Source organism: Epinephelus lanceolatus, chromosome 17, assembly GCF_041903045.1.
Source record: "Epinephelus lanceolatus isolate andai-2023 chromosome 17, ASM4190304v1, whole genome shotgun sequence".
Classification (NCBI taxonomy): domain Eukaryota; kingdom Metazoa; phylum Chordata; class Actinopteri; order Perciformes; family Serranidae; genus Epinephelus; species Epinephelus lanceolatus.
In genome coordinates, this window is record NC_135750.1 from 28,824,525 (window position 1) to 28,840,616 (window position 16,092).

A 16,092-nucleotide genomic window follows, 5' to 3' on the forward strand; every position below is an offset into this window, starting at 1 on the left:
GAGCCAAAACTCAAATCTTCCTCCTTTTTTTTTTTTCTTTAAATAGTTGTGATAGTGTGACTTCACAGTATATAAATATAGTGTGTGTGTATATATATATATAGTTATAATATATACATTTCTTCAAATCAGCATGGATACAGTGTGATCTGAGGGTGTGTTGCTGTGGTCGCTGCTAACACACTAAATGACTCCTAACAGTGCACATGCCTCAACTATTACTGACGCTTAACCTTCAGCTAAAATTTCAATTGCTTTCAGCTTTTACAATTTTGACTAACATGCAGTGGAAGCGCAAAAAAACAAAGACAACCTTACCTCGTGATTATAAGTTGCTATCTCGTAATTACAGCAGGTAGTTAACAGTTGGTGCTAACTTAGGCTACAGGATAAGAGAGTGGACAATGATAGCGCTATCGCATTTAATCTGCTTTTATTTTTTTCTCAGTTAAAGACACTAGCATATTTTAATGTGACTTGATGTGGATGGCAAAAATATCAGTATGTCAGCACTGTGCAGGCACCTCAAGTCGTTGGGATTATTCAGGTGGAAAGCCCTGTCTGACCTGCTGGAATTTGTTCGACTCCTGCAGAAACAGTTAAATCCATGCTTCATGGATATAAACTTATACATTTATGTGGGCTGTTTAGTGCAGGAACCTTGTGAAGAACAGACTTATGATATCCTAGAACAGGGGTCAGTGACCTTTACCATCAAAAGAGACAATTTGGGCCCAAAAATAAAGAAAAGGTGGAGCTACAACACATATTTGAACCTTACAAAGAGCCTAGTTAGGGAGACTCATGAACACTAGCCAAGGCTATCAAGGTTTGTCAAAATTTAGAGGAAATTGCACCAAGTTGGAGACATATTGTTAGTTGACAAAATGTTAAAACTTTTTTTTTTAATTCAGTGTATAGGCATTTATGTAGGCATTTTTAAGCATTTTCCTGATTGGAGATTGTAAAATTCACTTTAGGTCTACAACAATGGTACATTGAAATTAAAATGTTACAAAAAAACCTGTTATTCAAATTTTGTCAAAGCCTCAGGAAGACACTGGAGAGGAGCTAGGGAGCCACATGTGGCTCCAGAGCTGCAGGTTGCCTACTCCTGTCCTAGAAGATAATATCCTCTAAGTAGGAGATCCCTCATAATCATGAGAGCTTTCCTTGTAGTTATGAGATAATGTGTCTATTTACTTACCCTACATGGATGCAATGTACTTCTGAACAGTTGAAATGCTTCTTTTTCTTAGAGTGCTTATATATATAAAACAGGGTGGCAGTAACTCAGCCTGTAGAAACTTGGCTCAAGTCACTGTCCGCACCAAATATGGAGTGTGGACTGGCAGGGGGAGAGCTGCCAGCACGCCTCCAGGGCACTGTCAAGGCGCCCCTGACGAAGGCACGGACACTCCAATTGCTCAGGGCACCCGTCCATGGGCAGCCCCCTTGCTCTGACATCTCTCCATTTAATGCATGTATAGGTCCTGATTTTGTGTATGTGTATTTCAGGCCTGTGTATATGACAACAGAGTGAACCAATTTAATTTCCCCTCAGGGATTAATAAAGTGTATCTTCTTCTTCTTTTATACAAATAGACAGTTCAACTGCCTACATGGCTCAAACTCTCAGTGCTCTCAGTGATTACACCTCAGCCGATCTCAATTGCTTTTGGCTCTTACACTTCAAAATACATTTTACACCCAAACAGTGCTCACACTTTAACCGACACTTCAGCTGCAGCTCCTGTATGACTTTGCACATATAAACTAACGTTTGAGGACATTTCAACCTGTTTAGTGTTTGCACCTGCGATTCTCAGATTAGGCATGCACACTTACACTTTCTTGAGAGACATTAGCCCTTTCTAGTTTTTTATATATTCCAGATCAAAATTGTTTTAAAATGTGCACCAAGTGACCCATTTCCCTCTCTGCTCAATCTAATCTGTCCCTCAGACATCTTGAAGGGAATCACTGAATATTTTGTGATGCTAAACAGTAGCATTTTGCGAACTCTTTATGCATATGACTCATTATGCAGCCATAATGTCTACAAAGAATGTTTGGGTCCTCAGCATTAATGCTGTTGATTATGGATTTGTTTGAATCATGTCTTTAATATGCAAAAAGAAGGCTAATGATGTGAGAATGTTCTTAGCCTGGCCTGGCCTTTAATCTCTCCATTCATCTAATCCTTTTTTCTCTTCAAAGCCTCCAGAGATGACAGCAGGGTTTGAATAACAGACATTTTCACCACAACTGTATTAAAAAATAAATATCTCCATCTATTAATCACAGCCGAAGCAAAGTCTTGGTTTTTAATGTTTTATTATGAATAGCCTTTGCTACAATTAGTATTTTAAATGTGTTAATATCAAACAAGCTTGAGCAGTATCAAACTGCTGATTTCAGTATAAAGGAGAAAATGTTTTGGTGCACCACACGCTGTACATGTGAAGTAAGTGTCATGAGTTCAGGATAAGACTAAGTCATAACTGATTTCAGATTATATCACTGAGATTATTCTGTGAAAATGGTTTTGAAACTGATTCTCCACTGAGCAGATAGGTTTCTTTCAACAGAGACTGTTAACCCAATAACACAACAATAAAAACACCAACAAAACAACAGGAAACATGACATACGGCTGGTAAGAAAACATGTTTTTCAATTAATAGAATCTACATCTACACAGTGCACACTCACACACTATTGCTCCTTTTAACTTGGATCAATATAAACACTCATTAAAGGCACTCATCAGGATTTGAAGTGATTTATATAAAACACATCAAAAATAAAACCATGGTAGCTCTTCCCATCATAAATATAATCAGTAGTAGCATTTTTTTTTTTCTTTTTTTGCTTTCCAACAAATATGTGCACTGCACATGAGAAACTATTTCTAAAACCCTTTATTAGTAAAATCATTAAAATATCTCAGAGGTCCCTTTTCCCAAAGAACTTTCTGAAGACAGACTTGTTGCGCGGCCGTGGCAGGCTGGCGTAGCTCCTCAGAGCAGAGTCCTGATGGGTGTCCTGCTGCCATCCAGCCGAGGCCAGCAGCGGGGGCTCAGAGCTCCTGCTTATAGATACGCCGTCTGACGTCTTGTCTCCAACGACAAGAGTCACACAGTAGTTGGAGCCTCTTTCCAGGCCGCTGCCTCCAGGGGTGTGCTGCATGGGTTTGATCTTCTGAAACGTTGCTGAGAGGAAACAGAGTGAACATTAGGAGGCTGAGAAACAGCTGTTTATGATTCACAGTCACGTTATAGATTTAGGTTAATAACTGCAAACTAACCTGATGTGAAGGAGTGGGAGCGACGCTTGGTGCTGAGCCAGTCTTGACCGCTGGAGACAGGGGAGTGAGGGGAGGGAGAGGTGTTGTCTCTGGATGCTCCAGACAGTCTGTGAGTCACCGTCTGCTTTAAACTGTCTTCATCATCATCTAGAGGGGGACAAGGCATTATTAAAAGCAGACATTAAAGGTCTTGTGTGTAGGATTTAGTGGTATCTAGCAGTAAGCTTGCAAAAACTGAAACTTCTCCCATGTGCCAAATGTGTCAAAGAACTTCAGTGGTTGACGTGAAAATGTGAAAACGTAATGGCACCATCTAGAGTCAGTGTTTGGTTTGTCCATTCAGAGCTACTGTAGAGCAACATGGTGGACTTTGTAGAAGAGGACCCACTTCCTATGTAGATATAACTGGCTCATTCTGAGGTAACAACAACCCAATAATCCTTTTTTTCAGGTGATTATACACTAATGAAAACACAGTTATAAATATTATATTCCATTTCTGACAATAGTTGCCCCTAAATGCTACACACTGGACCTTTAAAACAGAAGAGCTGAGGGACAAAGTGTGAGCTGCCTCTGTGCAGTCCTGTGATACTCTAGTTGTTTAACATGTAGTAAGACAATACCTCAGCTCCCCCTAGTGGAACATGCTATACCTGCAACAGCAATTTTCCTGGTTAGAGCACTTATAGCAGCCTGAAACACTGCTATATGAATTTCTTTTTGAGCTCAAGAGTAAAGAAGCAAGCAACACCAGCTTGTTTGATAAAATCATTATTGGGAAAATGAATAGAACTCCTGTTAAATATCTACCATAGCAGATTCTCTAACCACCAGTGGGCCCAGTGGGGCTATCCAGTAGCCAACAATAGAGGGTGGGGCTTGTATTGCTTTTGTCAGTTCAGCAGAAGGCCTTACCACAGCAGCCTCCATCTGAGGATGACATGGTCGACTGCTCATCCACACTCCTTAAATTACTCTGCGGCATGTGACTGAACTCTCTGGTGACGACAACAATCTCTTTGGTTTGGGTCGCGCCCGGTGGTTTGCGCCTTGGGAACGTGGAGGTGACATCATGGCGGGAGGAGGGGCAGTGGCATTTGGCAAGACCATGACAGTTGGGACAGAGGAAGGGCTTTCTGGAAGGGAGAGGAACATGTTTTAATCACAAACATTATTAGAAAGAAGCAGAAGCATCAGGTGCTGGAGGTTGTTAAAGGGACAGTTCACCCCCAAATCAAAATGCATATTTTTCCTCTGACCTGTAGTGCCATTCATCGGTCTAGATTGTTTTGGTGTAAGCTGCCAAGTGTTGGAGATACTGGCCATAAAGCTGTCTGCCTTCTCTCCAATATAATGGAACTAGATAGCACTCAGTTTGTGGTACTCAATGTGCCAAAAAATTAATTTGAAAACCTCAACAGCACTGTTTCTTTCCAGAAATCATGACCCAGTTACTCAAGATAATCCACAGACCTTGCTGTGAGCAGTTTCATGTCTGTTTCTGTTTTATTATTTTGCCTCTTTGAGCACCAGAAGCTGAGTGCCATCTAATTCCATTATATTACAGAGAAGGCAGACATCTCTACAGCCGATATCTCCAACACTCTGCAACTCAACAAAACAATCTAGACTGATAAACAGCACTACAGGTAGGAGGAAAAAAATATTTGATTTTGGGGTGGACCCTTTAAACCATCATATCTTACAAGGAAATGGGGAAGTCTTGATCAGCTGGGACACTTGATAATGAAGGCACAGACTCACTCCGACCTATGAAGGAAAAAACCCCATATATGAATCACATCAGTTTCGTATCACTACAGAATTTGCATGCATTAGCTTTGAAATATAATGTTTACCTGTGCTTGCTTGTATTTTCATCATCCATTTCTTCATCATGAAGCGTGAGGAAGCATTGAGCAGATATTCAGACCCATCACGAAGCCTGAGTGCCAGAAAAGACAACTGTTAGAGAATGGCCAAACACACAGCTCTCTGTATCATCTATAAAACATCGTCATTGTGAATTAGTTTTTATTACAGTCTTACCGTAGTCGAAAGCAGTTGGGTTTTTTGGTGTACTCTGGTGCAGGTGAACACTCAGCTCCCATGAGGTTCAGCGGCAGGCCACATGCAGAGCTCTGCAGCACAGCACAGATTGATCATCATTGACTTCATACTTTCCAATTCAATTATTTATCATTTCTGTTCTCCTTGGCTCTTTTTGTTGTATTTTTTCTGCTTACCCTCAGTGTATCCTTTCTATCCTGGTAGAAGCACAAGGTGTGTCTATATAGGACAGCATGGTAGGAGTTCCAGCCTCTGGAGGCAGCCTGTGAAAATAAGATAAGAGTGTGTGCTGCTGACTGTGGGCTTTACATTTGCTGACCGTGCTGGCTTAAACATAAAACGGAGCCTTGCTCACTTTCTTTCCTCCCAGCTGCAGCTTGTGCTTCCTCTCAAGCGTTCCCTCCATAGACTGCAGCTCAGGCTTTCCACTCTGAGAGGGTTTGAATTAACAACATTTAGACAAAGAGGAAAACTCCTCTCTGTGGATAATCATAAAAGCCATGTTTCTGAAAGGCAAAGAGCTGAACAGATTGCAGTCACTCTTACCAGGGTGATACAGTGCCCTCCTGTGGCCAGTGATTCTTCCTGCTTCTCCATGTTGTCCAGGCTGTGAGAGGCTTCTCTTTGCTGACAGATGCCATCCAAACCCATATGAACTGACAGTAGACTCATTGACTGGTCCTGTTCAGTAAGAGAAGATACCACAGTCATCACTGATGACATAATATGAGCTGCTCGTGCAGTTACTTGCCTTAAATATCAACACTAAGGTTTACTGCAAAATGACTTTAGTTTGTATTCACTGTATACATCGGATAGTTGACGTACTTGTTAATACTGTATAAACATTTAGATTTATTACTATTGCATTAATTAGGATTCTAATAAATGAGGTAGAGTGGGTTAGAGTTTCAGTTCACCCAAATTACATAAAACACTTTTGATGCTATCTAGTCATGCTGACAGTTTTGGTTTTATTCAGAGGTGGAAGAAGTTGTCAGATGAATTACTTAAAGGTCCAGTGTGTAGGATTTAGGGGCATCTGTTGGCAGAAATGCATTATAATATTCAGAACTATCTTTTCAGTAGTTTATAAAGCACCTGAAAATAAGATTTGTTGTGTTTTGTTACCTTAGAATGAGCTGTTAATATCTACACACTGAGCAGGTCCTTCTCCATGGAGTCTGCCATGTTGTTCTACCGTAGCCCAGAATGGACAAATCAAACACTGGCTCTGTAGGGCCATTCATGTTTTCGCGTTGGCCACTGTTGTTCTTCTACATGCTTGACATGAGAGTAGTTTTGGTTGGGTGCAATCTGCAACCTCACCACTAGGTGCCACTAAATCCCATATGTGGAGCTAATTTTTATTACATATATATTGTTGGATAGCTTAACCTATTGTATTGTATCATGACTTATTAGTTATTTTATTTAAATGTTATGTTAATAATCTGAATCTGGAAAGACATGTAAGTTATCAGATCAATGCACTGAAGTACAGAGCACAATATTTATCTGTGATATATATTGGAGCAGAGGTATGGCATTGGAAATACTAAAGGAAAGTACAAGTATGCCAAAACTGTAGAGTGCTAGAGTAAATGTACGTAGTTACATTCCACCACTTGTTTTATTTGCTGGAGTTTTAGATATGTCAAAGGATTTCTAACAACATCCCACTACAGACTTTGAATGTCACTAACTTAGTTGTAATTCTTTCCATTGTACTGGGAAATCTCAAAGACAGATATCTCCAAACCTGGGTAAATAAAACCACGCATGCATGCCTACACACCAGTAGGAATAAGTTTTTTTCTGTAATTTGGGTGAACTGATCTAGTCTCAAAGGTTTTGACATCACAGTATACCAAACGCTGACCTCACCTTCAAACGACCTGCGTGCTCATCCACCTCCTCCCCCACCTTTGCCTCCTCCACCTCCTCCTCCTCTCTGTACTGATAAATATATCTCTGATTGTCCCCCACATCTGGCAGCTTCACTGGATCAGATGCCGTCTCGTTTACTGTCACTGAGATCTTGCCGGCTGGCTCCCTGTTAGGAAAGGCCGCCCAGGATCTCCTGTCTCCTGTGGCCAGTGGAGGGAGGTTAACTTTGGGACTCTGCTCCTTGTCGTAACCCAGCAAGCTCTGAAGGTAGGAGGGCAGTTTAAACTCGGCCACGAGGAGGTTGGGTGCTGAGGCGGTGACCAGGTTCCTGTAGAGCACAGCCGGGGTCTTGGGTGAAGGTGAGCGGGAAGGGGGCTCTTTGGATTGGACAGAGGGTTCAGACTCTTCCTGGTTGGGCTGGTACATAATGTCTGAGCAGATGCTCTGTCTAAAGTTAGTGGTCTGGTTCCAGATGTCCTCCAGTTCTTCTTCTTCCTCCTCAAACTGCTGGTGGTCGAGGTTGACGGGCTCTGTATCTAGCTCTGCTGAGTCTGTTGACAAACCTGATGATGTTACGGTGTTCTCCCTCGATTTAGCGCAGTCTATACCTCCCACCTCAAGGGACATCAGCCTCCCCACCACACCCTTGGGCTGCTGGTTATCTGGACATGGAGCATCAGTACAAAGCTTGATACTGCTGGAGGTGGAGATTCCAGAGTCAACTGAGTCCTGACGAACACTCACACTCACTGTCGACTTCAGATTCACCACCATATGAGAAGCTTGGCTCAGACACTGTCCAGGACTCTCTCCATGCACACACTGGGTCCTTGCACATTTATGGTACTGATGTCCTTTTAGGTCTCGGATGAGTGTGTGGACACTAGGGCATTGGTGTTTATGTGCAGCTGTATTTTGGGCTTGGTTCACATAAATAGGGAGCTGGGAAGACTGGACGGTCACATCTCTTTCAGCTGTATTGGTTTTAACCTCTGATGACATTTTGTCCCACTCCTGCTCTGGATCCTCCTGCTGACTGAACTGGGTTTGAGACAGGTCGTTACATGGCACGGTCTGATCCTCATCCTGTCCCAGGGAAAGAGGAGGTGCTGGTTGGAAACTCTTCTCCACATCAGGCAGATCTTTCATGACAATCGTCGAAGTCTGAGTTTCAGGAAAACTGATTTCTGCTGAACTGCGTGTGACTGCAGGAGTGGGTCGAGTCTGTTTGAAAGAGCTCAGGGCTGATTGTCTCTGGGAGTGGGGGTCCGGATCTGTCACTGCTCCGGTTTTGGATTCCGGAGGGGCGATGGTAATGATGTCCTGAATGCTGGGGATGAGGGTCATGTCCTTGGGCAGGTCGAAGCTCAGCACAGAGCCCAAAGAGAGGAATCTGCAGTGGCTTCTCGCGTGATTTGTGGTTGGCCCCTCTGATTCAGCATATGGAATAATGCTGTATTCTCCTGAACACTCTGTATCAATGTCCTTCAGCAGGGGGTTCTTCATGTAGGCCATAGCTTCTACTCTATCCCCACTCTTTGGTGAAGTCTTCCTCCTCCTGCCTTCCTTAAGTGGCCATGTATGTGTGTCGTACGTGACTGTCTCGCAGCCAAACTGAGGCATCCCGTCCCTTTGCTCCTCCACTCCCATGATTTTCTGGATAGTGTGTCTTCGACCATCTCTCTTCCTCTTCCTCTTCTTTCCCATTCTCTTAAGGCTGCTGAAAATGGAGCTGCCGCCATTCCCTGCCGAAGCGTGAAAGGTTACATTGGCCGTCTGAGGTGCAGGCGCTGAGGAAGATGACGAGGAAGAGGTGGACGGCAGGAAAGTAGGTGAGGCTGAGGCTGTAGAGCGGCTCTTTTGGCGTGGCAGGGTGATACTCTCATACACAGGGGCCACAGCCAAGTTGTTATCCTTGACATGCAAGTAGGTACTTACCTAGAAAAAGAAACGGATATTAGGCATGTGGGACCTCTCATACTGTTAATGTAAATGCTTTATCACAAACAGTTAACCCCAGGGAGACTCATGCGCGCTGCAGGCTGGAGCCCTGCAGCCCTCTGCGAGAACAAGAGCTGTTTTATGTGTTACAGATGAATGATGACATGAGTGATAACCTGACTAAGACGATCAGCTACTTTTCAGAGACAAACATCAGCCTCTTAACCTCACATCCCACACACCCAAGAAAACAATGGATTCAGGAATGTACAAGCCTCACACAGCAATGCAGATGCATAAAAACACGTGAGAGACGTACAAATTAGATGAAAGGACAAAAGAACACGAACATGATTACAACTGCACGCTTGCAGGACTTAATCAAAATCACATGTGGCTGCACATGCCGTCATATGCAGCTGTAATGGTTTGACCTTTCAACTCTGTGACTAATCTCTTGTTTCTGTGGAAGCCCCAGACTATAAATCACGGTGTGCAGTCTGGGGGCCTTTCTTGAAAAGTTCAGCACCAGTTCTTTGTCTAATGACTGCGCCTGTGTTGGCGTTTGGGATGCACTCCTGCTGGGAGCCATTTTGGAGCAAAAGTTTCATAGGAAGTGAAGGTGAGGTCACTTATTTTAACACAACCGAGGCACAGCCGCGGAGAGCCAAACAAGACCAGGTTTACGTCAGGCTTGTGGTGAAATGACAGAAGGAGAAGAGAGAGCGTCTGTCAACATTCACAGCAGGGAGAAGACTGTGTGTGCTTTTCTTACTCATCACCCTCATTCTGTGTCTGCCATCGGCGCTCTCCAGCTTTAAATCCTGGCTCATTGAACAAGTTAAGCTCCAAAGAAAAGTTTTTAATGTTGGAGGAAAGTTGGAGTGTAAACACACTGATTCATTGTGATTTTTATTTGGGAATTTAACTATTTATCTGAGTTTACACAAGACAAAATGACTACTGACAGATTATTGCAAAGATGGATTTACATCCACATCCAAAACATACAAATTTGTTTCCAGTGCCTCAAACTTAAGTAGGTAATTCCTCGATTTTAAGGCTGGAATGTATGATGGGGACATGGCTCCTTTAAATATCAACACCGCCAAGATTCACAGTCTATTTTTAGATAAAATGCCCTACAGTAGAATACAATAAAATCGATCAATAAAGAACATTTTACTTTGCATAGGTTGGCATAATACTATATATTTGGTCAAATTAATTCTCTTAACTTGTAACAAACTGGAGACAGTAACATAACAAAAATATATTTGTTTCTGAAACAGAGCACTGAACAGATGTTTGTCCACTAATTGGAGATCATATATATTGTTACACTTCATTCATTACGATTATATTTTCACAAGTGGATTGTAAAAGCAGCACCTCTCTGTCCCATCTCATTACGACAGGCTGTGCTTCATTAAAAATAGAATTTATTTGGTTTTAGATTTGCATTTATGACTGCAGTTAAGTAGGAAATTGTGAGTTCTGACAGTAAAACAGTTTGTTATCTTTTCTCACTTTTCTCACATTGACTGTAAATTTTCCAGCCGCAGTGACTTCGGAGATGGTGCGAGTGCAAATATGATAGCACTTTGGCGTGACCTGTTTCCTTTCTGCGCTCATGCCTGGCTTACAGACAGGGCAGCAACACGAGGAAAGCTGCAGACCGGCTGTACCTTGTAACGGGTTAGTAGAGCATGCTGCCCCCAGAAAACAACTACACACAGCATGCAGTCCCAGCACACTTCGAGACGCAGCATGCAATGCCAGTTCACACCGCGCAATTTACCTCATTTGCACTCTGCCGATAAATCTTTCTCTTTCGCTTTAAACTACCCAAAGTATTTTCCAAAAGCCCCTGGCAGCGCCTCCAAAAGTTTTTACAGGCAGAAGATGGAGGCACAGCGGGCTGAGGGAGAAAACGGGGGAAAAAAGGAGGACATGAAGGCCAAAGGAGAGAAGAGGGAGGAACAGCAGCAGACAGTCAAGGAGGGAGATCCCATGCAGTGTCATCACAGGGATATGATGTTACTGCATTGACTTTCAGCAACAAGTATCATTTGCTTCAGTGCTTTAAGTGAGGAATTTATGTAGCCGATAACAGTGGCAGCCCATAATGGTGTTTGGTGATTTTAAATGTGAGGTGATGAGCGTGTTTCTCACCCTGTGGACAGGCTCAGAGGTCTCCTCCACCACCTCGTCCGTCCTAGCAGGTGGGTCAAGCACCTGAACCTGGCTGTCCCCCGTGTTACCAAAGCTAAGGATGAGGTTGACCGTGCCCCCTAAAGCAGGGCTGCTGGGCTCTTTGAGGACCACAATGGAGGGTTTGGGAGACTCTGAGGAGGTAGCCTCGCCACCCCGTGGTCCAATACTGTTCATGACCTCATACCCATCCTCGAACTGCTTCTCGTCCTGCTGCTCAGCTTGTGCTGGAGGCAGGGATGAGGGCCGGCTGTCTCCTGCTGCCTTTGGTTTGTCTTCATCAGAGACTAGAATCTGGTGGGACTGGTAGGACTGGTGGGCCTCCAGCTCAGGAGGTGAACTCTATGTAGGAAGCCATGAAAAGAAAATTAAGAATTTACAGCCAATCGACCTTTCAGTTTTGGATTGTTGAGGTTTTGTGATTAACTTTGACCCCTCTGCTTATTTACCTCTGTCGATGGAGAGCACACTGTGGCCTCAGAATAAATATTATCCTGTGAAGGCTCCTGTTGGCTCTTCTTATGAAGCCACTGCTGTTTCTGAGCCCTCCAGTGCACCGAGATCCACCCGAGCATACTCCTCAGTTCTTCCATGCGCTCCTTCACCTGCAAGACATCCAGGGTTTTTAAAAGCGGAAAAAATTAAACCAACAGTATATCCAAGTATCGCAGTGAGTCATCAGTGTGTCACCCTGCTCACCATCTGCGTGAGGTGGTGCTCTTTGTCTAAAAGGTTTCTCCCCGTTTCTGCCAGCTCATCAAACTCCTCAAACTTTTGCTCAATCTGCATGTCCAGCTCTGCAGCGAGTGGCCTCTGGCCGTCTTTCCCGAAATGCAAGGCGGTATCTGAGAAGATGCACGACCTGGTGTCTTCTGTCCATGAGCTATTCAAACAGGAGAGGGGGAGGAGGTGGTGGAGGAAACAAGGAACAATGCTGTGAGAGAAGCCATACATTTGAAAAAAAACATGAGAATGACCAGACTCTCCCTGATAGGACAGACATTCATCGCCTTGTCACACTCGGCCCGGGAAGCGTGCGCTGACCTCCTCGGCACATCTTAAATTATACATTTCACCAGGGACCTGTGCTTGACAACAAGAACATCCTGTTCCTCCCTTGAAAAGATATTGTAATGGGCAGATGTTCTCACGAAAGAGGATTACGAAAGAACGTCTGGCAGAAAGGGGTCACAGCATCCCCACGCCCTGCTTACATCATGGCGAGGTAGCTCCTGAAGAAGTCCTGGAGCTGCACAAACTCTTGTAGACGTGATTTGTTCTCCGTCACACTCTTCTCCAGCTCTGTCCAGCCCTGCAGCATGGCCTGGATCTTTGCCCCGAGTACATGCACTCGCTCTGGGCACAGTTCTTCCAAGCGAGAAGTCTGCTTCTCCATCTCCTTTACCTCCTCCCTGATGACTTCATAGTCAATCTGTGGAGAATCACAATAAAAATCTATCATCTTCCATCATCCCAGCTATCACTCAAACAGCCTGTATCAATTGTATCTGTGTATGACTATGATCTCATCCCTGTAGCTTTATGCATATCATTCAGCTACAGACCCATATGGTCTGCATATGGGCTGCCACGCTATAGCAAGCAAGCGATCTTGACCACTTTTTTTCTCCTTTTGACGAGGCAGTAATTAATAGTGTTGAGGGTTCTCTGGGAGTAATGCTTCATAACGTTTCTCAGCTACAGAGAGCCTCAAGAACACTGAGTTGTGGATGCCTGTCTGCTGACGGCACAGTTATTTCAGTTTGGGAGATTAGGTCATTTCTGCTCTTCAGTGGTATCAAGTCCAGACAGCTGTGTGTGTGTGTGCGTGTGATAAACATAACACTGCCCAAAAAATGACTCACACAGGACTTTACCAACCTCACAACTCCAACCCCCGTGACCCCCGGACACATAGAAACACACCCCACCAGATTTACTCACAAACACACATGCACTGAGCGCTAACAGAACAATGACTCACACAAGCATAAATAAATATCCCGTGTGGATAATAAACTTTTGCACGCTCTATGTGTGTGATTGCACAGTGAAGTTTATATAATAAATTAAACAGAGCACAAAGCGGGGTGGGCTAGCCTCCCCTTTTTTTTAGATGTGAGAAAATCTGGCACAACAGGAAACAGACTGTGGAACAATGTGTTGGAGGCGGGTGCGAGAAAGAGAGGGGGGCTTCCCTTTTTGCAAAGCTCAATGATCTAAAGTCCAAGGGATGGAATCCTGGATCGTATTAGCACCAGTGAATCATTTTCAATGTTTACACCATCTTCCTCTCACCTCCAGGTGGTCCTGCTTCTCCTGCAGAGCCTCTAGGCCGCAGCGGTCTGGCTCACACTGGACGGCCATGTCTGTCTCCTTCTCCAGGATGTCCAGGCTCAGCTCCTTGCTGTAGCACAAGCACTCCTCCACGTGCACCGCCAGGCTGGCGTGCTGGCGAGGCGCAAAGTCATCATGAGTACTCGTAGGATGTCATTAAGTCATTACGCTTCACTGTGTATTATTTGTTCTCCAAAGAGAGCCACATTGCAAGTTAGTGTTTAAAATGGTGTCATGGAGTCCCTCTGGGGCGTGTGTGTATTATGTGCTATTTTAACATGTGTACTGCTTTTTTACCAAGAATAAATCGAATTAAGGCGAAAACACTCATGTGAGGGGGAGTGGTGGCTCGTTTGGGGCCTATTAAAGTACATAGCCACACACAAAAGAAAACCAGATGTGGCTCTATTGGTTTGTGCAGCTGTTTGTGACAGAAGTGGAGGAAATTAAAAACCATTCAGCATCATCTAAGATCATTATAACCCAACAAACATTGCAGCAACCTTTGGATCTAATAAACTGGAGCTAGAGCTTCCAGTTCAATATAAACTGACTCCCGTCTCCTTACCCTGCTCAGCAGCTCCTGGATGGCCTGGTCATGGCTCTGCGATCGGCCTCTTTCCCTAACGGTATCGTTTAGCATCTCCACGGCCTCTCGTAGTTCCTCCACAGGGTCGCCCATGCTTTCTATCAGGGGCTCACCACTGCCACTGCTTTGGAGTCCCAGCAATGTAGGAGCTGAGGAAATCTCACTGTGGAGAGGCTGTTAGTTACAGAGGGAGAGAGTTGGTATCAGTAGGGTCTAATAACACTGAAAAGGATCTGTGACATTTTCCTATTTTCTCACTTGCTAAACAGAGGGTTTGTGTTTTTGTATGTAAATGTTTAAGGTGTGAGGCTGGTGGATTGTTTGTGGGGGTGAAAATGTTGCAAATACATGATGCAGCTAAGACTATATATTTTTTTAAAAGTCAGCATCGTGAATCAAATTAATTTCTTTTTTTTTTCTTGAAAGGTTACTACAAACAGCACCTGACTGTATGCACAGTACATATGAACACCTGGGGGAAATAATCATATCGTATCACATCGCATCACATCGTATCGTATCGTATCGTATCGTATTGTATTGTACCGTATTAATTTTTTTCTTCCTTGGGTGAGAAGAGCAGGAATGGGCTTTATTTATAATTTTATTTATATTTATTGCAGTTATTATTATTTATTTATTTTTAGGTATTGTACTTATCTACCTGGTTTAAGAATCTCTTGTCTGCCTTGTTGTATTATGCCTAATATGTTTTCGGGTTGTCCCTCCTCTGTCCCCTTGTAATTGCAATATCTCAAGAACGCCTTGAGAGAATTTCTTTAAATGTGGCACAAACATCCACTCAGTCTCATCGATGAACTGATGAGGTTTTGGTGGCCATAGGTCAAATGTCAAGGTCGATGTGACCTTATATGTCTCATTCTTGTCAAGGCGATATCTCAAGAACACCTTGAGGAAATTTTCTTAATATTTTGCAGAAATGTTCTCTTGGGCTCAAGAATGAACTGATTAGAATTTAATTGAATTTTGTCTATTTTAGATTGTTCAGGGTGGCTAACCCAGTGTCTCACCTGTCCCAGGCTGTACTGACTGCTGCTGAGCTCCTGGCTCTCCTCTAGTTCCACACGCTCCAAGAACTCAGTCAGCATCCGTGTGTCCTGCAGCTCTGAGCTCTGCTGGGTCAGGGCACTTTGGACACGACGATACCTGGGAAACACCAGCGGGCATGTTTTAATGTGCAGCTACACCTTAACAGTAATCCACATCTACATATACAGAACAAGTCCGTGTCCTTCAGCAGAACCACATTACAGAGACCACGAGCAGCGCACTGAGCGCATGTCACCATGCTAGAGCGCTGTTTATGTAATCATATATCATGTGTTACATAAACATTTCCTGTACTTCAGGACATGAAGGTACCCTGTCCATGCAGAGTTTATATTTGAGATGGTAAAGGGAGCAATTTCAAAGGGTATTTTCTCCAGAACAAATGAGCCTTAAGTTGCTTGTATGTAGTGTTAAATAATGACATCATCCCAAGTGTCTTACAGCTGCTTGGTGAGAGCCTCTACCTGCATCAATGGCTCCTCAGACTCCACAAGTGTCCATCCCTACCCCATCTAACACCCCCACCCTGGAAACACTTAAACTGAGCCCTTTCCGTTTCTTTATTTTCTTTGGTTAACTTGGTCTGAACTTGTGTTTATGGTCACAGGTACGTCCAGTAAACCAGCCAGCATCATAAGGTTTTACTGAGAGTCCATGGCAACAACCT

The 16,092-nt window shown here is 43.7% G+C and overlaps 1 protein-coding gene across 4 annotated transcripts in view; it reads right to left on the bottom strand.

Moving 5' to 3' along the window:
• Window positions 1-2,320: 2,320 nt before the first annotated feature.
• Window positions 2,321-16,092, bottom strand: part of mymx (myomixer) — a 31,866-nt gene continuing 18,094 nt past the window's right edge. For 3 of the 4 annotated variants that reach the window (XM_033613243.2, XM_033613245.2, XM_033613242.2), the window contains exons 17-34: window positions 15,386-15,521; window positions 14,334-14,528; window positions 13,727-13,879; window positions 12,643-12,860; window positions 12,128-12,311; window positions 11,878-12,033; window positions 11,390-11,770; window positions 11,016-11,135; window positions 7,271-9,211; window positions 5,930-6,064; window positions 5,739-5,813; window positions 5,560-5,646; window positions 5,363-5,454; window positions 5,173-5,258; window positions 5,020-5,083; window positions 4,229-4,449; window positions 3,311-3,457; window positions 2,321-3,215 (exon numbers count right to left, since the gene is read on the bottom strand). In XM_033613243.2, coding sequence (XP_033469134.1) covers window positions 2,950-3,215; window positions 3,311-3,457; window positions 4,229-4,449; window positions 5,020-5,083; window positions 5,173-5,258; window positions 5,363-5,454; window positions 5,560-5,646; window positions 5,739-5,813; window positions 5,930-6,064; window positions 7,271-9,211; window positions 11,016-11,135; window positions 11,390-11,770; window positions 11,878-12,033; window positions 12,128-12,311; window positions 12,643-12,860; window positions 13,727-13,879; window positions 14,334-14,528; window positions 15,386-15,521 — 4,657 coding nt within the window. In that variant the 3' untranslated portion in view covers window positions 2,321-2,949. The remainder of the gene's footprint in view (window positions 3,216-3,310; window positions 3,458-4,228; window positions 4,450-5,019; window positions 5,084-5,172; window positions 5,259-5,362; window positions 5,455-5,559; window positions 5,647-5,738; window positions 5,814-5,929; window positions 6,065-7,270; window positions 9,212-11,015; window positions 11,136-11,389; window positions 11,771-11,877; window positions 12,034-12,127; window positions 12,312-12,642; window positions 12,861-13,726; window positions 13,880-14,333; window positions 14,529-15,385; window positions 15,522-16,092) is intronic. The other variant, XM_033613246.2, reaches the window with a different exon arrangement.